This window comes from Pteropus medius, unplaced genomic scaffold, assembly GCF_902729225.1.
Source record: "Pteropus medius unplaced genomic scaffold, Ma_sr-lr_union100, whole genome shotgun sequence".
NCBI classification, from domain to species: Eukaryota; Metazoa; Chordata; class Mammalia; order Chiroptera; family Pteropodidae; genus Pteropus; species Pteropus medius.
In genome coordinates this window covers 18382862-18409954 of record NW_024354502.1, presented here as the reverse complement: position 1 = coordinate 18409954, position 27093 = coordinate 18382862, and the positions used below count along the sequence as shown (strand labels likewise).

The 27093-nt window shown below is 32.3% G+C and overlaps 1 protein-coding gene and 2 pseudogenes across 22 annotated transcripts in view; 2 read left to right on the top strand and 1 right to left on the bottom strand.

The window, feature by feature from the left end:
* The window catches only part of RIMS2 (regulating synaptic membrane exocytosis 2), a 548506-nt gene that overhangs the window by 344514 nt on the left and 176899 nt on the right, over positions 1–27093 (top strand). For 14 of the 22 annotated variants that reach the window (XM_039854030.1, XM_039854006.1, XM_039854009.1 and 11 more), the window contains 3 exons: positions 20747–20926; positions 21833–21942; positions 22735–22767. In XM_039854030.1, coding sequence (XP_039709964.1) covers positions 20747–20926; positions 21833–21942; positions 22735–22767 — 323 coding nt within the window. The remainder of the gene's footprint in view (positions 1–20746; positions 20927–21832; positions 21943–22734; positions 22768–27093) is intronic. The other 8 variants (XM_039854017.1, XM_039854012.1, XM_039854023.1 and 5 more) reach the window with 3 other exon arrangements.
* LOC120595693 (ragulator complex protein LAMTOR5-like) lies at positions 14926–15220 on the bottom strand (annotated as a pseudogene).
* Positions 26765–26883, top strand: LOC120595840 (uncharacterized; annotated as a pseudogene).

Here is a 27093-nt window from a genome sequence, read left to right as displayed (position 1 = left end):
TGAAAATAAAATTAGGTTCTTTACAAGTAATATAGAAACTTGGGTTCAGGGATACGAGCTAAAATGATGAATTGCAAAGGGCGTCTTTTATCTTCCTCTCCATTCCCCCCACCCCCCTGCATCCCCACACACACTTTTTATATTATTGTCTCTCTGGTAGATTCTGGTAACTGCTGTAACTAAAAACATAATTTTCCTGGGGCAAACTATGTGGTTTTAGTATTAGAAATCATTTCAAGAGCTTATTTGTTTATATAATTTAATTTGCTTTTAGAATAAGTATAGAGTACTAGGTAATATTCCTGTAACATGTCAGAGATATCCTGCAATAAGAATTTTTATGTCTGTCCTAGAGGCCAAAATATATTGGGTGCATGGAGTACACTGTTAAAGAAAAAAACTTTCACAGCTGAAAGCTTTTCTAAAAAATGTTTATTCAGCCAAATGCTAACTAGAGAAGAACCAGGTCCTGGGCATGAAGTCTAAACTACCAGCAACATGGCCAGGTAGAAAAGACATTTTTGTTTGCCATCCTGGAGTTGATGGGCACTTTTATACATTACGTTTTAGGGAAGAAAGATGTAAGTTGATTTGAAAGAACTTACATTGGCTACAGATAAGGGAGGGTGGGAAAAGGTGAAGTGGGGGCAGTTCTAGGATAGATGCACAGTTAGTAAGGAAGAAATATTTACTTCTTTTGTTTGGTTGTGAGAAACAGTCATGAAAGTTCACACATAGGCAGGATGTGGTGGTGTCTGGCAGACACTACAGTTGATTCAGAGCTCCGCCATATTTTCAGGAATGTGAGCAGTCTATTGTTAGTTGTCTCATAGCTATTAACTGATTAAATACTCTTGTCTCTTTCATTCCCTGCTGTAATGTAATGTAGGACATCTCAGAATTTTTCTTTTGTCAACACTTTTAGCATAATAAGAAAAAGTATAATTAACATTGACAGAAGATATATGACTTCATAAACATTCTTCTCTGTGCATTCAATTAATACATTTATATTCTAAAAAGAAAAATGCCCTATTATATGGATCCCTGAGTTACCTTACATATTTATGCTATTTCTCTATTCTTTATTAGTCAGCCAGCTAGTGAAAGTGGCAAACATATCATCTTACTGGTGCATAACTATTTTCAGTCTTTTTTAGTCCTTTCAGTTATCAACTGTGAGGGGAAACATTTCTCTAAAAGTTTGAAAATATAAAGTAAATGAAAGAATTCACTTCACAAAAGTAGTGCAATATTTTATTTATTATACTTCAGGAATATATTTTAACATAGTTAAATCATTCTGAGTATATTTTAGGAATCATAAAGTGGCAAAACAAAATCTTAAAGATAGCAGAAAGTTTTATATTAAGTTGAAATTGTTAGAAACTTAGCTTTCAAAAACTATTGGTTACTTTAAGGGTATGATATTTTATCTTCTATTTTTGCAGTCCTTTTTATGTATCTGGTGATTTCTAAAAGGGGACATTCAGGCTAATTTAATATACGTAAGGATAATTATAAATATAATTGTGTTCTGTTTTTAAAGACTATATTACTTAATAAGAACCAAATTGTGTCTAGAAATTGGTTCACTAATCTAGTGCAGTTCTTTGAATCATGATATTTTTTATAATGATTTTAGAATGTGTATTATTTTTTTCAAGTAGTAATTTTTTTAGTTTTCTGTATTTTTTCTCTTATGATGAATTACTGCTCTGCTCAGTTTTTTTTAGAAATTTCAAACAGATTGGATTAAATGCAATTTTTAATATAACTTTATTTAACTCATTGCGACAGTATTTATTGCTTAGATTAACAATGTTTATTAATTTGGGGGAAAAATAAGTATGGTTTAATGGAGGAGTGTAAATAAAACATGTTTTTGGTTGTACCAAGTGGATTCAGCAAAGGACCTTGGATGCATCTCTGGATCTTGGATGGATTTTAGGGGGCTTACTAAAGCAGTATGGTTAATTTTGTGTAATATTCATAGACTGTGTAAAATTCATGCATTTCAGCAGAATCTCAAGGGGGCTTATGACCAAATTAGATTAGGAGGTATGACATGACTATAAAAAAGCATATAGTACAGTTCTCCAGCGAAACAGCACCAGTAAGATAATAGATGTAGATGATGATAGAAAGATAGATAGATAAATAGATAGATGGATAAATTTACTATAAGGAATTGGCTCACATGATTATGGAGGCTGAAAAGTCCTTTGCTCTGCTGTCTACAATCCAGAGACACATGGAATGGTAGTGTAGTTCAGTTTCACATCTGAAGGTGTTGAGGCCAAGGTGGCCGATGTTATAAATCTCTGACTGAGGGCCAACGAGATATGAGATGTTCAGCTCAAAAGTGAAAAAGCAAAAAAGAGAGGAATTCTTTTTTCCAACTTTTGTTCTCTTTAGGCCCTCACTAGGCTATGCGATACCCACCCACATTGAGAATGACAGTCTACTGTGTCTGCCAATTCAAATGCTTATCTCACCTGGAAACACCCTCACAGACACTCAGAAATAATGTTTAATGTGGGTACCCCTGGTTTAGTTGAGTTGTCACATACAATTAACCAACACAAAAAGGGAAATAAATTGTTGATTCTTGCTTAATGTTTTCTCTGGCTTTAAGGAGAAAAAAATTATGTCTCTTCAAGGGAAATATTAGAAATTAGATGATGTATATTATATATACATGTATATATATAATTAGATATATATGTTCTATGAATTTGAAAATTTTAACAAGCTTTGAATTTTACACATTTTTGTTACTCAAGTAATTTTCAGAGAAAATCTCTTCCTTTTTAATGCAGTAAATCCCAAAATCACAACTATTGGGTATTACTTCTACTCTTCGTAAAGCCAGGAGTGCCTTTTTTTTAATCTTTTTTTTTTATTTGTGTCCTTATACTATATAGGTTTATAATCTTCTGTTTACATTTCCAGAATGTTTCATGATTACATGAACCACTGCTCTCTTTGGAGAGTAGGTTCACCATGAAAGTAGTGTAATTCTGTTCTTATATTTTAGACAATTCAAAATGTATTTATTGAGTGAAACATCCATTTTGTGCAAAGATTTAAAATAGACATTGTGCTAGTCTAGGTAAACGAACGAACGATCCAACTAATTATTGCTAATTTTTACCAACTAATTATGCAATATGCTAACTAATTATAAAACATAGAAGACCGTGAGACAGAAGCATAATACTGTTGGAATAGATTGTAAAGAAAATTACTTGCTGGGTCTATTGGAAAAAGTTTTAAAATGAACTTGGATTTACAGAGTAGAATTTTGAAAGTTAATGAAATGGTGACAGTGGGGACAGTGGGCACAGTGAACATTCTTGACAGCGTGATGAGCATGAACATTCTTGGAGTCAGGAGCATTCAGAATATATTTAGAGAATCTTAGGTAGTCTGGTTTACCTAAATAAAAAGTTATGGAATGGGCGATGGGAAGTGATGGGACATGAAGATTCAAAGTACTTTAGAACTCATTTGCATACCATTTAAAGGAATATGTACTTGTTTTTCAATATGGGAAGCCATTGAAGGAATTTGAGCTTGTATCTACATGGTAAGAAGCATAATTGCAAATATACTTCTCTAGAAGGGTGGAAAATGGATTGGTTTAGGAGGGGTTTGGGATCTGAAAGAGAGACTTAATAGAAGGTTATTCCAGTAGGAAAAGTCAGCCTGATTTGCAGTGGCAGAAGAAAAGGAAAGAAAGGGATAAATCTGAGTTATTTAGGCATTAGAACCAGCAAGGTTTATGAATCAACAGAGTGTGGAAAATAAGGAAAATGGAGAAGTTAAATCCTGAGATTTGAAAACTTGGTTTATTAAGTAAATATTTAAATCCTTAGTTGAAACTGGGATTACAAAAAGAGGAATAGCTGAAGTATTATATTAAGTTCCAAAAGGGGATTAAAGAATATTTGAAACTAGAGGGGCCTTTAGAGGGGCCATGGAGTTCTTGCTTCTGAAGAGGTGCCCAAAGGACTGCTGTTGTAGGTAAGGATGAAGCCAAATGGATGGGGTCTAGACTTCTCACTTTCTTTTTACCCAGTGTCATTCTGATTTTATTGCATTTATATATATTGGTTTTACATAAAATTCTTTTTGAAAAAGCAAGTGGTCTTCTGCTCAAAAAGAAAATTTGAGTACTGCTCCAGCTCCCTTAGTTCACAAATGTATCACCAAATGTCCAAATAGGCAAATGTTTTGCTCAAGCTTCACTGTGTTTTTTCTGAAGTGTCTGCATGACACTCAAGCAGCCATGCAAAGAGCCCAGAAGGCAGCTGGAAATGTGCTGTGAAACCCAAAGAAAAATCAAGGCTAAGGCAATATGAGACTTTGCACTATACAAACAAATAGTATTATCCAGAAAGAATGTGTTGGAATATAAAGAAGGTTGAGGAACAAACCTTGGAAAACCACTGCCTCTAAGGAGTACAGAGAAGGAATCCAGTAAAGGAAATGGATAAAGAGGCAGTTAGATAAACAGATCCTGAATTTAGGATTAAGAAAGCCCTGAGTTTGAAACTCAGTACTGCTACTTTCTATATGGCTATGGGCAAGCACTGAGCCTCAATGTAAATATCTGTGGGAATAATAGAACCCATCTCAAGAGTTGTTACGAGAAGTAACATGAGGTAAAGTGGACAAAGATTTAATGGAGTTCTTGGCATATAGTTAAGTGTTAAATACTATTTTTAGAGCCAGAAATAATAGTGTTTCAGAAACCAAGAGAGGACAGTGTCAAGAAATAGAGCTTGAAAATCAATGTTTATCTAATACCATAGGTAAATTCAGTATGATGAGGATCACACAGAGGTGAAAGGATTTTTTAGGATTTCACAGATAACATTCACAGGATAGCTTCAAGAGAGTGGTAGAGGCAGAAGTCAAATTACAGTAAGCTTCAAGCATGAATGAGAAGTGAGGAAGTAATGGCAAAAATTATAGGTATACCTTTTAAGGTGCTTTATGGTGAAAGGAAAGTCAAAGAGAGTCAATGGCTTAAGAGGAAGACAAGTTTAGTGAAAGTTTTCTCTTTAGATTTAAGTGCACTTGAGGAACGGTAGGCACAAGACAATAATGAATGAAGCAAACTCATTTGGGAAGTAGAATTACACGTAGAGGAATTTCTCCCTTTGGTGAAGAAGTACAAGTGCAGATATAAATGTATATTTATTCTGTATTTAGTGGTAGAAGAATGGAAGTTGAGAGAGTTCAAGGTTGGTTTCCATTTTTCACTGAAAGAAGCATAATGATCATCTGTCAAAATTAAGTGTTTGGCAATAAAAATTTTAAGAAAATAGAACAATTTTAAATTAGTGCCGTGAAAAGAAAAGAACTACAAATGAGCAAAAGGTCAGTCTGCTGCTTTGATGGCTTATGTAGTCATAAGTCCTGAGATACACAGAGCCAATAGCATGCAGTAAAAATAATAAACAGTGTTTTGAAAAACAAGTAGTATTCAACAAATTTAATAAAATTAATAATCAGAAATTATTTGAATCAATTTGTTACTAACTGGAATTTATAAGGTCCTTTTAGTTATTTTTAATTATTAATGATTAAAGAAGAAATAATTATCTTGTAAAATCTCCTAAGTATAAGTATTAGAAATTACCTTTTTTATTATTTTCTTCTTAAACTTCCTTATTTTTCTCTTCTCATCTTTCCTCCTAAAATAATAAGAAAACATCTGTGTTGTCTAACATTTTACAGATGGTGATGAAGATGTTTGAGTGATAATTGTTCATTAATTTTGGAATATAATTTGTTAAAATTTCAATTTGTTATATTTTGTTATATTTTGTTGTGTTTTATTTTAGAATACTTAGAATATTTTAACCTTTAACATTGATGTATTATAATAGATATTGAGTAGAAAGAACAAGCTTTCCAGTAGCAATTTTCATTTGCTTTGCTTACTATCTACTTATCTTTTTTGAATCTCACTTTTAAAAATTAAACTATACTTTTTTCTTTCTTTTCTGAGTCTTATTTCTATTCTTGTTTCTGCCATGCTTGCAGTCATTTTCTTACTCTACCTCGCTCCAGATACAGTCAGACCACTGAACATCATCACAGGGATGGCAGGTATATTTTTCTTACAATTGAGTCTGTTTGTAGAATTGCATGTGTCTATTGATATGATATAATTCTATTTCTGTTTTATGTGTATAGTTATTAATGAAATATAGAAACATTATCCTTATAAAATAGTAGAAAATAAATTATATATAAAAACTTTAATTGTAGTAGGATGTCAAATATACAGCTTCGTTAAACAGCTAGGATCATATCTTGATTCTAAAAATTTAGTTCTCCAGGAATGACAGTTAACTCATGATTACCTAGAAGGATAAAACATTTAAAAAAATTAATTGCAATTGACTGCCTACCTTTCTCAACAGAGTTTATAATTAGATATTTAGATAGCACTGGTTGATTTGTACCTATGTTAACAGCCTGCTTCCCCACCTCCCTCTACAGTTGAGGAGTCAGTCCTTGAAGTACTTAGGTTAAACTGATTGCTTTTTAGTTATCTTTTTGAAGGTGGCTATGATCTACTTCTTGGTCATCATAGATGATTTGGGATCCATGAAAAGTACTGGGTCTATGGGAAAATCCTTGCTTATTTCTACTCTACCATCATTCACCTTATATTTAAGGGACATATCAATTGCCTGTCAGTTAATAGAAAGGGGGATTAAGTAGAAAAATAAAGGAAAGAAGGCCTATATGTAGCTTTAGGGATTTGAGCCACTTCATTGACAACTTTTGAGGCCCTATAAGCAGAAAAGAGAATGGTAGTGATAATGTGGTGGGTTCAGCTAGCATAGATAAGCAATTACTGTACTCACTCTGACTAAAGTTTCAAAGCGATTTGTGTTATATGTGACCACTTTTATCCTATTAATTTAGTTAATTAAGTGTTAATAAGAAAAGAGTTTAGGAAAAAAAAATAATCGACACCAGTGAGTAAGTTCCTAAGGACTGAATTGATGTAGATATATATGGAAGGAAACTAAACATAACATCAAGAATAAATTCCTAATAATTCAAGTTTTGTATTATCTTTCAGTAAATGTAATTGAAATTTAGTTCTTTTCATTTTATTTTGGTGGTTATTACCATATTTAATTTTCTTTTATATTTTCTAATTCCCTTTTCTGCAAATGTTTGGCCCTGAAACAGGACGTGGCCACCATCCAGCTACAAAAGCCCTGGGGAATTTGCAGGTTGGGTGGTTTGGGCTAATATCCTCAGGCCAGTGCTTCCTAATGGCCCTGTGGGAGGGATCAGCACCAGCAATCTGTGGCTCAGTCTGTAGGTTACCCTGCAGGGGGGCCTGACTAAAGCACAATGGCAGCTGCCTGTCCAGCCCTCATTCTGGCACCAGGAAATGCAGTCTTTCCCTGTATGAATCTTGCGCTAGCCTGTGACCCACTGCCAGTGACCCGGGTGAGTGTCCACAGGTGAGAGAGCCTGTGCATGGGCCTTTCAAAGGGGCACATAGGGTTTCAGTCTTCTTCTGTCTCACCCAGATGGCCAAAGTCCCTTCTGGTTTTTACAGTCAGAATCTTTAGAAACTCCTCTTCCCTGGGCTGAGATTCTGAGCTAAACAATTATTACTTTTTTGTTGTTATATCTTTTACTTTTACTATTGCTGTACATGATATTCAGACTATTTTTTGGTTGCAGTGATTATACATTTACTATACAAAAATATGAAAAAGTAGTTATATAACTGTTCTTATAATTGGCCAAGATCTTTCTTAAGATGACTTACATGAATGAGATTACTGATTACAGGCTCTGGTATCTCTTCATTTCAATGTAAGCTAAAATCACTTGTTTTTTATATTCTACATTTTCTTAGTTTTAATTATTAATAAATAGTATGTTTGATTCATATTATTTATTCTTTCAATAAATCAACATAGAATCAGTTCTTAATCAGCTCAAGGTTGGTTATTAATTTCATAATACTTATCAAATTCTCAACCTCAGCCTGGCTTGCCTATTTTGAAGGATACATTTCTGAATTGTCTTTTGTGCCATGATTTGGTTTGTGGTCAGGAAGCTCAATATCATTAATATTTGCATTAAAGAAAACCATAGGTAGGAAAGTCAGTTTTAGAAAACAAGTTATCAAATATCTTACTGTAAAATTTGTTGTCACTTAAATTATTCCATATTTGTGACGACAGTGTATACCTACTCCTAGACAAATTGGGTAGATTTTGTAAAAATGAAGTTCTTTAATGTCTTTTTAAAATATTCTCTTTTATCATTATCAGTTTGATACATAGAAAAGGTATGTACGTTTCAAAGCATAATAATAAAATGAACATCCATGCATCTACTACCCAAACCGAGAACCGGAATATATGGTTATGTGCCTTGCTTCTACCTGTAAGGTACTTGCCTACTGCATTCGTGTTCTCTTTCCACAGAAGTAATAAATGCTAAGTCAAATTTTCGTTTTAACTTCCCTTTCCTTTGCCTTTTTAAAAAGTGATTTTGATCATTTGTTTTCACTCTGCTAACTTTCTGAGTAACCCAGTCTCTCTAACTCCCATCTCAATCCACTATGAGATTCTGGTATTGTTGAAGATATAAGGGCTTATCTAGTCATTGATCCATTCTCTTATATTTATTACCATAACATTCTGTGCTTCCTGTCTTGAACCCCTGTACCTTTGTATGTAATGCAACTGAGCACAACCACCCATTACCCTTCCATGTTATTATTTGTTGACCACTTACTTAAGCCATTTTATTCACTGAAAATTTTGGTACCTGCCTTTAGTCTTCCTGTTCATCACAGTTTCTGCTGTCAGCCTGAGTGATGTTAACATTCACCTGAATGATTTGTTTAGCACCCACTTATTTTCTTGACTGTCTCAAATTGGAGGTAATGAACTTTTACATCCCATTCTACTTCAGTCTGTCACTCCCATGGCCTTACTTTGAATCTTATCATCGCTAGAAATTTTTCTATCTTTGAAATCCTAATTCACATACTCCAATTTTTAGACCAGAAGTCCACATGGTTCTTTCTTATTCTTTTATCAAGTTACTTCTGTCTCGCTAGTTCTTTTATCTTAATAGAGAACTTGACTCTCTTGAACCTCACTTTTTCCTGTTAGTCTTCAATTTTCTTTACGTACTTACGTACCCAGAGGTTGACTCTTCGCAGAAATATCCTCAATTCCCTTGCTACATTGTTTATCTTTTACTATTTGACAAAGTTTAAAATTAGATCAATCTCTTTCTCTTGAAGAATAGCTTTTGAACTAAATTACCCAAATTCTTTCTCACTTACCTACTTGAGTCAAAATAACTGAACATTTAAAGGCGAAGTGATCCCTTTATTGAGTGTTATGAAAAAAAAAAAAAAGAAGAAGAAAGAAAGAAAGTGGCACCATCTCTCTGTGTCCAGTTTCCCAGCATAGATTTCAAGGTGGCATTTAAAATTGTGGTCTGAAAATTTACCTTTTGGGAATAAATATGTGTTAATAGCTCCAAGTGGGCCATATTTTGGTTATATGAAATCTGGAATTTTTTGAGTGGAATGAATGTAGTAAATGCAACAAGACACCCCCAATCTGTTAAGAATCAGAATCACTAGTCTCTGTATCCCAAGATTGTAAAATGAAAAATTATGAGTGCTATCTCTTTGAAACAGACCTAAATACTAAAATAATTGTTTGCTAAACTTCTTTTACATAACTTTAGGAGAAAAATATTAGCTAATATTAGGAATCGAAACTTTTTTTCTTCTAGCCGGGTTATGCTGACCAGTACAAAATTATCTCTGATTCACTGTGTATTTTAAAACACAGTCAGCATTTAAACATATTTAGAATGGATATCATGTTACCTTTTATTAATGTCATTTTAATAGGATATATCTTTTATTTTAATAATTATTCCTTTTATATTTTAAAATTTACCCCATACACCACTTTTTTTTTCTTAGTATTTATCTCTACTTAAAACTATCCATAGCATATTAAGGAATTACTGATATTAATGGTGAGTAGCATGATGAAGGACTTTATGTAAAGATGTCATGGAGGAGACAACTAGACTATATCTTAAAGGAGGAATTGGAATTATTTAGATTTATATGGAAGCAAGGTAAGATGTCAGTGGAATTTTAAAGAAATGTATGAGCAAAGTCGCTAAAGTAATAAATACCATGGTTTAGTGCTATTGGAGCATTATCCAAAAGGTGAGGAATAGCAAGAAATGAACCTGCAATGATAGAGATAGTTCCCAATGATGGATAACTTTGTATGCTCTATGCCGGAACTAAGACTGTAAGTGATAGACATACTTTGAAGAGTTTAAATTATGGGCCGGCTATAACATATTTATTTACTCTAGAATAATTACTCCAGAAATTCTGTGGATTGATGATTTGAGAGCAAAGGGAAAAGAAAAAAGTGTATTCAAGTATTTGGCTTGGTCTAGTACAACAGAAACTGGGAGCCTGAACTGGGTAAGGTAGTGGATGGAGAGACAGACAGAAGATGAGAGACTTAATCAATTAAAATCAATAATACTTGGTAAATGTTGAGATTTGGATGTTGAGAGGGAGACCAAAAAGTCAAGAAATACTCCCAGCCTCATTGTTTGGGAACTGGGTGCATATGGTACCTTAACAAAGGTGGAAATGGGAGGTATTAGGGGAGGAATCAGTTTAGGCGAGAGCTTTGGAATTATTGATAGGGTTAAGGGAAACCTCTAGCAGGAAGTAAAATAAGTAATTTTAAAGCATAAGAAGAATTTTAGGTTACATAGAACAATCTGGAAGTTGATTCACTACTAATGGGAAATAGCCACAAAAACAAAAGTGAAATCGACCAGAGAAACAACTCATGATGTGAGGACCAAGGAGTTTCCTTCTGCCTTGGGAAACATTAATATTTAAGTGGTAGACAGAGAAAGAGAAGCTTCTGAAGGATGTAGAGAAGGGAGCATGAGAAGAGTAAGAAGAATAGAGGTGAAAGAATAGTTTTAAGAGGGAAGAAATAATATCAACAGTAAAAATCGTAAATGATAAACGCCCATTAGATATGTCAAGTGAGGAGTCATTGGTGACTTTAACGAAGGTGATTGCAGAAGGGTGGTGAGGGAAAAAAGGCAGATTACAGTGGCCTGAGGCGTGACTGGGAGATAAGAAAATAAACATTCTGAGAGAGTGTGGAAAAGAAATATTGTCTAGGGATATATAATATCACTGTAGGTTCCTTTCTTTTAGAATAGGGAATACATCATGTGTTTATAGGCTGAAGGAAAGGATCTTTTAGGAAAAGATAGGTTGAAAATTCAGAGAAAAAGAGAGGATGACTCGAAGAAAGGCCTTAGGGGTAGGGGGATGGACTGAAGACACAGATGGAGTTTGTAAATAGAAAGAAGCTCTTATTTATCATTTAGACAAGAATAAAATACATGAAAGAGTTGGAAATAGCAAGTTTTTAAATAAAATAATGTTAAATTGCCAGTAATTGTGTTTGATAGCTTCAATTTTGTTGTCGCTGTGATTCAGGTAGTTTTTGAGACAAATTCCTGAGGGTGGAGGTCTGTAGTTGAATATGATGTTTGATTAAAAATGGGAAAGTTTGGGTAAAAGTGATGGGAAATTATTAAGTTAAAAGGTTTTTGGTGGTAGTAGCAGAGCAAAAGTTGGAAACCATGAATTTGCAATGTGCCAGTCTCTATGAATGTATGCTTTGTGTAAGCGATACTCAGTTGCCTAGATGTGGAGATATCAGATTTTGTCATTGAACCAATTTTTGAGTTCTGATAAATGTTTGGAAGATCTGAATGTTGGTACGAGAGTGGTTTAGATGATCAATCATAGAGTCCAGGGTGAGTAAGGAAGGAAGGAAGGCAAAGAGGGTGATATATACTGGCAGGAATTGGGAGACCAAAGAATGAAAAGTATCAAATGAAGATCAAGTAAAGTGAGAGTAAGACACCTAACAGAATGAATGATTTTAATCAGAATTTGAGATATTGAAATTTAGTATTTCTGATTTTGAATAGTTTCATTGGATTCTAAGATCCATAATATTTCCCCAGAAGTATGTATGTATATGTGGGGGTAGAGGGAGTGATACAGAGAAAAAAAGTGAGGATCATTGAAATTTGAAGATAATGTGGTTCAAGATTATTGAACAGTTTTTTGTATGTGTGTTGAAATCTCCTAGCATTACCGTAGGAATTGGGATAAAGAAGATGGCTGACAACCAATTCCCTAAATTATCAGTGACTAAAAGGATAGTGATTGGAAGTTAGATAGATGTTAACAAACTGGATTATTAATGGATGTTACAGGTAAGTGACATGCTTAATAGAAATAAAGACATGTACATTGCGGTGAGGGAATAATGGGCCATTTATCTCTAGGGAGCCACTCTCTCTTGGATCCATGGACTATGAAATATGAAAGAATAAGTAGCTTTGCAGATGAGAGCTACACTGGAAGCAGAGTCTGCAATGTTGAGCTAAATGTTTCTTAAGGTAGGAATATGCAGAAACCATTCTGTAGAAAGATTGACGATATAAGGAAGTTTGTTAACATTGGATAAAGATTCTTGAAAATACAGCTAAAAGAATTAGAGGAGATTAAAATGATACAAAAGAGCTGAAAGATGAAAAATTTAGAGAGAAGATATTAGGGGATAAATTGGCCTGTACCTGATAACTAAGAATTACAGAGGTAAGATGTTTGAATAGAAATGATTTACCTCAAACAGCCTGCATTGTTTTGGTGCCAAATTGGGAATTGTTTTGGTGCTAGAACTGAGTAAGGTTCTGGGAAGGATCTGACCTAAGTCTAGAGTAGTGCTGAGGGATGCCATGGAGTTTGAAGAGAGGCAGTGAGTGGTATTATTTCAAGGTATTTGGGGCCATGACTAGGACCTTAGTTAGAGCAAGGATTCTGACAAATCTAGAGAAGTCATTGGAGGATGAGATTCCTGTGTGGGATATAGATTTTTTCTTACAGATGTCCTGTGGGAAGTAGTACTGAGAGCTTTCAATAAATGTAGTCAGATTCAATTCACACTTCCTGAGCCACCCTCCTTTTTGCCTTATTTCTTTGTATTATTATCAGTCTTCTTTTACCCTACAAGTATTTGCTTTTCCATCGCAGCTAATCTTCTATTTGTGTTTTTGACTCTTGCCTCTCTTAATTTCTCTGGAAGTTTTCTCCATTAATTATTTTTGTTTCTCTTGCAATTTCAATCTCTCATGATTTTGTTTCTCCTCAAATTACTGTTGAAGTCTCCATGATGATCCCTTCTTTCTATTTTGTCGCACCCTCAAGCTACTTTTAAAAATGATTACCCTCACCCCCATCTCTTCCATGCGTCAGCACGAGTACACACACACACACACAGGTTTCTTGGGTATGTATTTTTACAGATGCTTCCTTCACACCTTCATTAGTTCCTAAGCTTTAACCCTCTACAGTTTGACCTTTGCCTCCAGCACTTTATTTTAAATGATTTTCTCCATGGTTGTTATTTACTATATTTTTTATATATATTTTTTTCTTGTTGCCTCATTGCATCTGCCATTATTAATCACTTTTTTTAGCTTCTCTAATGCAGTACTATTCTGATTCTCATTTTACCCTTTGACTGCTCGTCTGTCTCCTTAATTTCTTTACTATTTCTCGCGTCCTCAACTTTTTTACCATGTTATCTTATATCCTATCATTGCTATGGCTTTGACCAAAACTTCTAAACCTAGTATAGTGCCTGGCACATAATATGAACTTAATAAATAATATTGAAAGAATGAATGAATCGGTGAATAGTGAAATATTAATAGACTTTTCAGATTAACTTATTTTTCTCTCTGATTGATATCTGTACAAGAATATTCAAGTTACTATTCTCTCTCAAAAATTCTACTTCTGTTAATAGTTCATCATTTTATTTTGGAGGCTGGGAATTTCAGCTTTTTTCTTTGGTTTACACATTTCTACATTTAATTCATATGGTGATTTGTCAAACATTATTGAGAGGGATAAACATTTTTGCTATCAAAGAAATTAAACTTTAGAATCAAGAAAGCTCAATTCAAGTTCCAGCTCAGAAAATATCTAATTGTATGACTTTGTCCAAGTTTATGTGAACTATAGTTTGCTTATTTCTAAATGAAAGAGATTGGTTTATATGACTTCTGAGATTCCTTTTAACTCTAACATTTTCTTTCTATAATTTTGTATGTTGTCTATATTCTAATGCTGTATATTATATATTTTATACATTGAGATTTATAATATTTGTCATCCATACCTTTTTCTCTGCTTCTACTTCTCTTTACTACAAGTCAGACTTTTCCTTCTCTAATTAATCCTATATACTACTACTGAATTAATCTTCCTTATTTATTACTTAAAAATTACCTTTGTTCAGAAATTTTTAGTCACTCTAATTGAAAAATAAATGGATTTAATTTTCATTTAATTAAATAAAATGTCTAAACCTCTTAACCAGGCATTTAAGATCTCTATACAATGACTCCAAGCTAATTTTCTAACTAACATTTTGCCATATCCTGTTTTCTGTTATTTCTAGCATGTCCATTTGACTTTCTCCCCTTCCAGTCAGATTTATTGAACATAAAAATTTTTATACAAAGTGACTTAGACATGCTGCTTCAAAACATGATCTTTCCTACTAATATTTTGATAAGTCAATCCACAAAGTATCAAAAAGAAGCTTACTCTAGAATTAATAGGAAAGTGCTCGATGCACATTAAAGAAATGGCCTACCTACTAGAACTTTAATAACTCTTTAAGATAATTACCATAGGTAAGATCAAGCCCCTATGTCAAACTGCTGGAGAACTGATACGAGAAATCAAGAGGCCATTTTGCACACTGCTACCGTGATGTCATCATGTTTCTGGGTAATAATATTTTCGTTATCTGATTCTAGACACACCACAGGAATATCAGTGGAGTCAGAGGTTAGCTTAGCTGCTTTCTGGGCTAGAACAGATATCACCCCAGCATGCTCCTCTGACAGGATCCCACAGCAGCCCAGATCAAGTCCTTATGAATCTGTGCACAGGACATAAGACTCCAACAATGGACAGATTCTTCATTGTGTCCTACAAGTGCTGCTTCAAAGTCATCTGCATCCTGCCCACTGTCCACTCCAGCCCAGGACCCCTCAGCACATTGTGTCTTCTCCACCACAGGCCTCCTATTTAAGTCTTTCTTATGATGACCACCTATCTGCTGAAATTTCTTCACTTTTCATGCATGTTGTCCATCTTTTGTACTATAGTCTTTAACATATCAATCATACTTATTTTAAATTCTCTATCTGATAGTTATAAACATCTGTGTCACTCTGAGTCCTATTCAGTGATTGCTTTTGCCTCTTGGCAGTGTGCCCTTTTTTTTCTTGCTTTTCGGTATTTTTTTAAACTGACTCTTAGGCATCATGTAATCAGTAGTGACTGGGGCAGATAGTATTTATGCTTGAAAATGTACACACCTCTGTGTGTGTGTGTGTGTGTGTGTGTGCGCGCGCGCGCGCGGTTTGCAGGGGTTAATCAATCTTCAGACTGCTACCTCTAACTATGTGATTTGGACTGATGATGAAATGACAGTTAAGGGCAGCAGGCGGCAGTGTATGTGAGGAATTTGCATTACCCCCATTCCACTATCCATGTAAAACTAATAAACCAAAAGGAAAGCTAAGTAAATTGTTCAAAGTTGATCAGTAAAACTGTTGAACATAGCACTCAGACATTCTAGGGTGACGACCTGCCTCATCACGTTTACTCATATAATACAATATCAATGCATAATTAGGTCCTTAAGAGATACATCTTTAAAATGTTTGTTATTTTAGGGAATCTTTGAAGACCTGGGAAAGGAAAACATAGGGCCAATACCTTGATGGAATAACTTGAATTTCTTACAATGACAAAACATTATTAAACTTTAACATCCACTAAAAATGGGAATATTTTTATTTAGTAAAATAGAAATCTTATAGATAAAAGGTGGTAATTATATTATGGCTCAGGATTTTGAAAATATATTTTAAAGATGTATTAGCTTACTGCATGTTAATTGTTGCTGGGTAAATAATCCTGCTTATTTGTTGTGATTTTGTTTATGTTATTTTTTGAAGTAAAATTAAATAAAAATAAAAATTATAAATATTTGATAAAATACTATTCTCAAGACATTTACATCTTATATGTTTCTGCGTGTGCATAGTTAATACTACATCTGTATTGTTCAGTATTGTATTTGTCCTTAATTTTCTTGAGGAAATTGAGATACTTAATCATTTCTTCTTGCTGTTTTCAATAATGACTATTTTTAAAAAAATACCTCTCTAGATATGAGAACACTTCTCTTTTTGATGATAAAGTAGGCTTATGGGTAATAGTAATATATTTTTCTACAACTGTCTGTTTTTTCTCATGAGTATATGTTTTATTACCATTTTCACATTTTAGATTGTTACTAACGACTGACTCGAGATATTGCTGTTATTTTTTAATAAGCTCATTTACTTTTAATAATCATACAGAATTTATGTTTAACTGAACAGAAATGTTCTGTAGAAAAATGCTGTCATTCTCAAGGATAAATTGATCTATCTTCCACCCAAATAATAAAATGTTTTCATTTGTACACAAAATTTATTTACCATGATTCGTTTGGTGAGTATTTTGTGTCTTGCAATTCTCTTAACTTTGGAAGCAGTGCTAAACTAATATAAACTAGAGTTTTAAAAAAGTTAAATTTGTACTATTTACATTATGAAAATTATAGTCTATAATATAATTAAATTATTAAGTTATACAAATGTGTTATATTAATTACCCTAAAATATCTCATTTAAATTTTTATTTTATTTTATATTTATTTCTTCTATTACGTAGCTAATGCTCAGACATTCTCTTTATATCAAGATATTTTATCAAAAGTGTAATGTTTCTGCTGTTAATCACCTTACTGTATATTACACAGTATGGATATAGGAAGGCATTTTTTGCCCCAAACTTTAGATTATACTTACTGTCCTTCAGATATATGTCCAATTTTTTTTTTTATTTAAGATGTCAGCTTTAGAGAGAAATAATTTTTATGAAAAGAAAAAATAATAACTAATTCCTAAACAGCTTTACTTTTTACAGGTGTATTTTTCAAGAAAACCTATTACATTTACTTATGACATTTTTACGATATAAACATGAAAAAAAGACTGATTTAGCAAGGTCTGAGTTATATTCTAGGACAATTTTTATCGACATATCCAAATATTACATTGAAACTGCATTGTGCTGGGGTTTCCTTTTTTTTGAGTATTTGTAGTATTCTGTCATATCTAGGGAGATATTCTACATTGAGCTTATGTTGATCTGGAGTTGTATCATTGTGATGGCTGTATATAAATGGTTTTAGAAAAGAATGCACGTTGGTCTCTTCTTCCCTGTTATACTGCATAACTTCCTTCTACTTTGAGAATAAGTTAAATAAGTAGCAAAAAATGATGAAATAAGCAGGAAGCTGGGCCACATACTTGGAAAATTTTAAAAAATTTTAAGAGCAACTATACTGAGAGGAAATATGACTCAAAATGGACTTCACTAGATGATTATAAAAATATTTTCCCCTTAGAAATCTTCATCTAAAAATCTGCACATGCTCTCGTGTTTTTAAAGCTGGGTGTTACAATAGTGTCAGTCAGCATGAATTAGCTGTTTGTGCAGAGTCTGCTCAACTGCACAGCTCCAAATGCTTGCTGTTGGAATTAGCGGCCACTAAATAGGGTGTAGCAATAATCTGTATCCATCCATGTAAATGGCATATAAAAAAAGAAATATTTTAAACGTGTATTAGAAAGTATAAACTACTTATCGAAAACAGAACTATGACATATATTAAACCACTTTTTAAAAGACAAATTATTTACCTAAAAAAAAAGTAAATTTATTTTTTTTATAGGTGAGTGGTTCCTAACCACTTAAATGGCTAACGCTTTGTCAGTCTTGTACAACCTATGACCATCCTTTCTGATAATGTTTTGAAATGCACAAAGTAAAAGAAATAAGTAGGGTTACTCAGGAAACTACTTATATTGAAATACAGACCCCAAGTTAAGAACCCTAGATGGGAACTTAAATGTTTTATGCCTTGCAAATGATTATCAGTTATTTCTCATATCACAGTTGCTACTATTCAAAACTAATTATAAGTCTTCATCTTAAAATTAAAATTCACTGAGAATTTAGGTGGAAGTTGTCAAGTTTTGTATCTCAGTCCCTTAAATACCTGCTGTGAGACTGGGCATTATATATGAGACTTAGGCTTTGTTGCTTTTCGTTTTCTCAGCAATTATCTTAATTCTTATCCAGTAAGACCTATTCTTAACCAACTGTAGGAGCAGGAGCTATCTTGACCTTCTATTGTGTTATCAAAATTTTAAATATGGTAATTTTCGATTTCCCTTAAACGTCATGGAGCATTTCACGAAACTTCTACCTTCTTCTGTTCTTTTTATGTTTTACTTATCAACAGGTATTTCATTTCACACTATAGAAATCATATAATTTATATTTATGATAAGGAGAGAAAATATAAATAAAATTTAAAAGAGACTATAGTTGTCAAACAACTTGGTCACTAAAGAGTTATAATTTTAAAAGGATATTTTCTAAGGAGTGACCTGTTTGCTTTATAAATAATGGCATCCTTATCAGGGCATAAAATATAGCAACACATTTAAATAATTCTCTGGATTTCACTCACAATTATGTATTTCAGTTATTAATAATATAGTGTCAAAGAAGTGAAAGTGCATATTCTAACATTTCCTTTTACACTTGGAAAAATTGCTTGATGGAATCACAATAAATCTAAATTTGCATAAGTAAATGAAATATATTAGCCTGCTTTTCTGTTTGGGTAATCATAGATATTGCACAGAGTTTTGTTCCTACATGTTAGATAATGAGATAAGTTTATTATTAACTTAGGATAATAAGAATTCTGAAAATAATGTAAATATTGATACTCTCTCAAAAGTAGGTTTTAAGAAATCTAAAATATGTACATCCCTTTAATTCTGGTTATTTATTGTGATGCAGATATACAAAGATAGGTACATTAAGAATCTTTAACAAATTATTGAGCATTTTTATTTCTAAAGAGAAGTGTTTTCTCTAAAATAGTTTTTCAGGAACAAAAATACAATTATGATGTTTTAAACTATCCGGTTGGCTTCTTTTCCCTCTGACAATTAATTGAATATTGTATATGTATTTACATTTAATTTTAGCTTTTGACATATTCTGAATACACTTATATAAACATACTGACATTATCTTAAAAATCAGTCATATTATGGTACATGAACTTAAAAATATTTAAAAATTATTTGACTTATATGTTACCCTATGAATTTAAAAATGTAAGATAATCACAAGATATGTTGTAGAATAAACTTAGTATTCACTTCCTAAAGTCATTTAATCTAATGTCTACTGGTCCAAAATTGTATGCCATATAATTAATTACATATGGTAAATTGTGTCCTTTCTCTTCTTATTTTTCTTTAATTGCTGCATTTTTTATTATCAAAAATAAGATTGAGAGAATTTACAAGTCTTCCTTACAAGGTGGAAGTCCTTGATACATTAGTCTTGAGGAAGACTAATGCTTGCTTTACTGTATGTACTATGTAAGCATTTCCATTTCTGTGATTACAACTTCATGGGGAGGTAATAGTTTGATTTGACGTAAACTTTGGAGTATGTATTACTTGGAGTTCTAGATAGAGTCAAAGCTAGTATTTTTAGGTTTGTCTCACATATGATGGGGTTGGTGTTAGAAGACATTTATTGACCACGTGTTGGGTGTTAAAAGCATTGTGCTAGACTCCAAGGATAAAAAAATATCAATAATGATAGATTACTTAAATTTAAGTGTTCTTCTTTCAACAAGGATTAGGATTAATATTGGTTTATTTGTGATCAAAGAGAGATATTGAACCATTATTATTTCAATCAGTTAATACCCATTCGGAATTGTATTGGTTGGCATCACTAAAGTGCATTGAGATAGATGGTATGGATTGGCTGATTAACCAGTTTTCTGTAGTGATTTTTCTTGTGGACCATATTTATATATGGCTACAGACTGTAAAGTAGCACCATTTTCTTATAACATTTTGATTCTTCTATTTGATTCAGGTATATTAGTATATTATGATGGCGTTGAAACCTTTTATATCCTAGTTACTATAATAAACAGCCTTAGGGGTTTGAGCATAGTGGTCATATGGTTTTCTTTACCCTTTTTAAAATGGTAGGAAAAGTCATTGAATTCTTTTAAAATAAAATACTACACATATTTTACATGTTCAAATGGGAATTCACTTTGGAAAGCAGGCATTTCTGTTTGTCATTGGTTATAACTGAGCAACTCCTGTTATCTTCACTGGGAATTGCTATTAAAGGTAGATTTTGGTTCCTTAGAAATTTTTCAAGTTTAGTGAAAATTTGCTCAGAATATGTTGGGGAAGAGAAATTCTTTACATACTCAGTAATTTTAAACAATTACCTTTTCAAAACCAGTTTGATGCATCATAACCAAATAGCAGAAGGGCACTGAAGATCAACTGAGCTGCTTTTTGACTAACGTTGCAGGGATTGTGAAGCAGCAGATAGACAGCCATATCACAGATCCAGATCAGCAGAACAGCGGCCTCTCCTAGAGCGGACCACCACCCGCTCCAGATCCACTGAACGTCCTGATACAAACCTCATGAGGTCGATGCCTTCATTAATGACTGGAAGATCTGCCCCTCCTTCACCTGCCTTATCGAGGTGAAAGATAAATCAATCAGACTAACTCCCCTTTGCCCCACCAGCACACCATTTTATTTTCCCAGCAGCTAAATGGTCTCTTTTATCATTCTTGGCTGATCACTAATCACAGTTGATACTAACCTTTTCAGTGTATGCACACTATTTATATCCAGTGGATATAATAGTGTGTGGCTACCATTGTAATTTGTTTATTAACTGTCCTGACTGCATTTGTTTTGTGATTTCTCATTTATCAGGAGTCCTGGGTAAATCCCCACATAATGCACCTCATAACTATCATGTTCTTCTCCTACAGAATGAGAAATTGTTTGTGTTCATTAGACATCACTTTTGGAATAATCATCATAACAACAATAAATAAAACTAGACTTTTAGTTTCTTTCTATCAATGCTAATATCTTGTATTGACCAATATCTTCCTTAGCTTAATTTTGAATTTTTTAGGATTTTATTTGTAGTTTCATCAGATATTTTCCAATAAAGGGATATCTAATAGAAGCCTGAGTAAAAATCTCTTTAGATCAAGGGAGAGAGGTGAGAATTAAGAGCTTGAAGTCTGGTAGAAAGAAAATAAAACATTATCTTTTATTTTTCGAGCTGCAGAATTATCCTCTTGCTTTCATATGTGTAGGATATTAATTTACATTAATAATTCCATGGATTGTACTGTAGGATTTTCTGTGCATGTATCTGTGTATGTATGCATATTGCACAAAAGAATAAACATCTTTGGCTATTTAGATAATTATTTAAATATCCATATTGTGTCCTACTTTCTTAACCTTTTAATCAGCAGCTAAACCTCTTTTAAAATTGCATTTATACAGCTATCCTATGAACCCAATGTACTAAAAGTATTTAACTCATTCTATCGAAAATGAATATTAATGGTGTATCTTGTAGGTCTCATCCTCGTACTGGGTCTGTCCAAACAAGCCCATCAAGTACACCAGTGGCAGGACGAAGGGGCCGACAACTTCCACAGCTTCCGCCAAAGGGAACATTGGAGAGAAGTAAGTTTTATTTCTAACCATGTCATATAGGAAATACGCAAGGAAGCTAAGGTGAATCAAGATTTTTACTCCTTTGTGTTAGTTTTCTTCTTTCATTAATTGAATGCCTTAGCTGCATTTGCTAATTGTTAAATATTATGTATTTTGCACTTAAAATTTGTAATATATGAAGATAAAATAACCTACCATTATTGCTCTTGCACATTTTTAAAATTTGAATTAATGCATTTTGAAAAGTAAACTTAATGCTCTTAAATAAGCAGTTGGATGATATTTCTTCGCTACAACTAAGTTTATGTAATTGTCAATAGTTACATAAAGTTTATTAGTAACTAGCCAAATCAATTTTCACACACTGCAAAGGACTGGTTAGCTGATGCACAACAATGGTGATCCTTCTCAAAACTGGAGTACCAGAAAAAGGTAATCATGAATATACAAAGAAAGATGCATGTTGTACTGATATTTTTAATATTTTCAAATTTTTGCATAAGAAGCATTATTTGCTTATACACAGATGAACATAATCTCCAAACATCTATAAATAAATTCTTAGATAAAGGACCTCTAAAAGCATGGGATGATAGAATATAATAATTTTTAACATCATTTTTTAAATGGTCCCTATATATAGTAACTGGATGTGCTGTGTCAAAAAAAAAATTTCTTAAATCGCCATTTAACTTTTCTTTAAAAGATGATGCATTCTGTGCCTTTGGAAATTTCTGTTGTTTTTAACCCCTGTGCTTTGGTTCCTTTTTTTTTGTTTTGTTTTTATTTTATTTTTCCTAGACAATGGAGTCAAGGAGATAGAACCTTATGAAGGTCTGTACATAAAGGAGGGTTTGTTTTGTGCTGACAGCCTTTTTGGGGGTTCTGTAAGCAAAAATAAACCCAACTGCAATTGATGTCCTCTATCGTATAGGTTTTTATATACACTAAAGTTATTTTGTTTTACGACTGTTGGTATTCTACTTTTGTTTTACTTGGAAATTATACCAAAGAGTTAAATTTCTTTGATTCAGTCAAGTAAGAATGCAAAGAGTTTAACTTCTTTAAATGACAAGATAAAATTTTCTCTTTTTAAAAAGTTTAATTTGCCTTTTAAACTAGTCTGTTTTGTGCAAGACTTCAAGCTAAGATATCAATTGCAGTCTGTGTTTATGTCTTTGAGGATGTACACCTAGTATAGTTATAGTTATCATCATATATTTTATTTTATATTTATGACCTTTTAATTATCAAATTTGGCTTTCTAGAAAAGAAAGTTGTCGAGTTAGATAGTGATTATGGTCTGTATTTCCTACATCATTTTTCATGTTGTAGCAAGCCTGCTTACAGTATATCAGAGTTAAATATGTACAGATTTATTGTCATAGTACTTTATGACTCAAGAAAAAATATTGAGTTGTGATATATGGAGTGGCATACATTTACTAAGACAATAAACATTCCTCTACTAATTATAGAATTCTGAAATTGACTTCGCAACTTTAAAGAATTGTTAATTTTTCTATTTACTGAATAATCTCCAGCATGTAGAATAATTCCTGGCACATTATAAACCCTCAATAAATATTTGTTGAATGAATGCATGAAATATTTATTTAAAAACTGAAAAGCAACTTCAAATAGTGTATAAAGTACCATTAAAATAATCTTGTCATTCTATACATATTTATGTTAAAATTCATATTCTATAACCGTTTGTAACACATTTTCAACCGCATTACAATTGGACAGCAGTACTTTTATTGCTTTGTATAACATAGAACAAGTTTTGTTCTTATTAGTTATAGCTGAATGATTTACCAACTTCTATTCTGTGGTCCTTTCTATTTACTGTGTACCATAATTTTAAAAACCCAGTGCTGTTGTGTCTAATGGTCTGTTATGCTACCTGATAAAAAGATTTCAGCAGCATTTCTATATTATTCTTAATTATTTGCATAATAATGGAGTATGTAATTTTAAAAGTACTTTCCATTAGGAAAGTTTATGTCACAAAATTTAAAATTTAATTTTAATACTTTTTACCGCAATATCTATTGAGATTTGAGTAGTCCATTCTTCGTAATACTAAATATACCAGAAAACCAACATAGAGCCGATACTGAAAAGACAGGGTTGAGGAAATTTTTAATGGGCTTGTCAACAAATATTCTATATACTGTTTTTTGCCTGATAGAATCAATTAAAGTCACAGTTTTCCTTTAATGTTCTCTTTGTGACTTTTCCATTTTTATAAATAAAAGAGAGGAGAGCCAAAATCTCCCTTATCTTTTCCAGTATGAAATAAAAAGATTTTTTTGGTTTTTGTTTTGTTTTGCTTATAAGTATGAATGATGTTAATAGTGTTTTTATAAATGTTAATAGTGAAGACTTCAGTAGATACATGATTGTGTAGTTTTCTTTAGCTTTAAAGTAGATATGTAATATCTTTTAGAAGTCTTCAACTTCTAGCGAAGTTAAAGGAACATAATCCAAAATAGACTGTTAATCGATGGGCTAAATCAAATTATGTTTGGATTATCTCTAAAGAGTTGTCAGAGGTTGTAACTTAATGGTATTATTTTGAAATAAAAGTAATGACATGTTTATTTTCTAATCCTGTTCAACAGCTAAAAACTGAGCAACTCCTAACTAATTTAATTCTTTTGATTTGGGTTATGTTATATTTTTGTCTGTTAATTAAATTAGTTTAAAACCTTATACATGTTGGTCTTTACAGTGGTACAACATTAGTCATCTTCTCTTTGTCTGAGAACCAGAGAAAATAGGGGCAATATAATGAAAGTACAATATACTAAACAACTATAAGGCATTTAAAGAAAAATTTTTTTCTAACTTTGATGCATTGGCATTTTGTAAAAATAAATGAGGGTTTATAATATTGTTTTTGTTTCTTTAGAAGAAAAGATATGTAATATTTGTATAAGAATATATCAAATTTATAGACAAAGTATTTTGCCTACTTCATACAGTTATCGCATATTGTAAGTACTTAGAGGCCGAAGATCTTTTACAAATCAGAGTCATTGTAGAAGGAGACAGTATGATCATTTATTACCAGTATACTTATTTGATTCCATAACATGTCAGAAACTTGTTCAAAATAATCTGTCTTTTTACAATCACTTATATATCATAAATAATTTGAATATTTTTGTTTCATTTCACAAAAATTTAACAAATATACATATCTGGCCTTATTTATTTATTTTTATTTTTACTTGTGCAAATACAGAAGTTAATGAAGAAACTGGGCATGTGGAAGAGCAGGGGGGAGAAAAGCAGGGTGACGAGGTCAAGGCAGGTCTGTCTGTTTGTCTAAAATAAATAATTGACTGTTTTGGAAGTATGGCTTTTCAATTTTATGTGAGACCTCAGGCTTTAAATTTATAAATGTACAAAAAAGAACAGATTGTTTTTTAGTACTAACTTTAAAATAAATTACCTAATTTTTCATGGAGAGGTATTATGTAAGGTGTCTAGGTAATATCTGAATATTTAATTTACCCATTTGAACATTTTTCCCAATGTTTAAATCAAACTAAATTGTAGACAATGCCTCTGACCACAATTTACACTTATCTTTTTACCCCAGGTTTACATTCAGTTCACTTATTTATTCAAAAATGTTTATTGAATACCTGCTAAAACACTGGTTTTTTTAACCATGTATTACAGTGAATAAAACTACACTGAAGTCCTAGCCTTTTCTCGCAAGAATTTCGATTTTGTAGAAGCGAATTACAAGTAAATATAGAGCAGAATATAAATGCCAAAATTTTGATTCTTAAACCTTTGAGACTACCATCATTTTACCCATAAATTTTTTTCTCCTAAAAGAAGAACGATGAACTATAGTTCCTTTTTTCTTCATCTCAAGTCAGTATTGCTTTAATATTTATTGACCATCATTATTTCTCCCCAAAGAGTCCTCCTTCTAAATGGTTATGGAGACAACTTCATTTTGGTGTTTTTTTAAGTCCCTGTTATATTTAGATATCACAATTTTTGCCACTTTTTTGGTCAGAATATTTGTGAATTTTAAACCTTAAAATATTATATAAGCAATAAATATAGTTATATAATTCTTTGTCCAATTTTCACTATTTTTACTTGAAACTTAGAGTTGAATCCTAATCTAAGCTGTCAGCTTTAACATTTTTTAAAATTTCTTTGAACTATGCAGGATAACTTTAGATCTAATGTTATGGTTAACTCATCATTTTTTATTCATGACTACACTTTATGTGCCTTTTATTTTCTCCTTTACCATTGTTAAAGCAGTGGCATTATGTAAGTTGTGCATGCGACATACTTTCACAGATGCATTCTTTCAGTGGTGTTTGTAGTTTAAGACGGAGACCTCTTAAGCTACAGTTTCTAATTATCAGTAACTATTTTAAATGTTGTACAGATGAGAAAAATTATGAGAGTACATCTGATAATGAAAACAAAGGCAAGTAAAATACATATTTATATAAATGTATAACTCTCTATTTTGAATTTCTAGTATACTATTAGAATGTCACACATCTTCCATTTTCCTGAAAATGCTATAGGAATAACGTTTTTGTGGAATACTGTAAGAATGAATTTTATTTTAATTTAGCTGTACAATTAATGTTTTCCTATTGACCATTCCTGTATATCTCGGACTAGTCCATATGAATAGTGAAAGGCTTTCACACTGTTCACGAATAAGCTTCCAAAGTAAAGTCATCTTTTAGGATATTGTTAGTTTGATGATTTCAGCAGTAGTTAAGATCACTTTTTTTTTTCAAACTTCATTAAGATAAAGAAGCCCATTTGCACATATGGCTATGTCACCCTGAACATGCCCAATCCTGTCTGATCTCGGAAGCTAAGCAGGGTCGGGCCTGGTTAGTACTTGAATGGGAGACCACCTAGGAAGACGGGGTGCTATAGGCGTAAAAAAAAAAACCATTGCTTAACCAGTTTGTTGCTTATGTTTTATTCTCAAAATTAAGTTAGGGAATTACATCAGTTCTTAAATTAGCATAAAACATAAACTGTAATCATCCTGACTTTTTGACTTGGTATTCCTCATTTTATTTTTATTACTTTTCTTAGAAGATAAGAAAGATTTACTTTATTCTTGTTTTCATTAATGTGGGATGT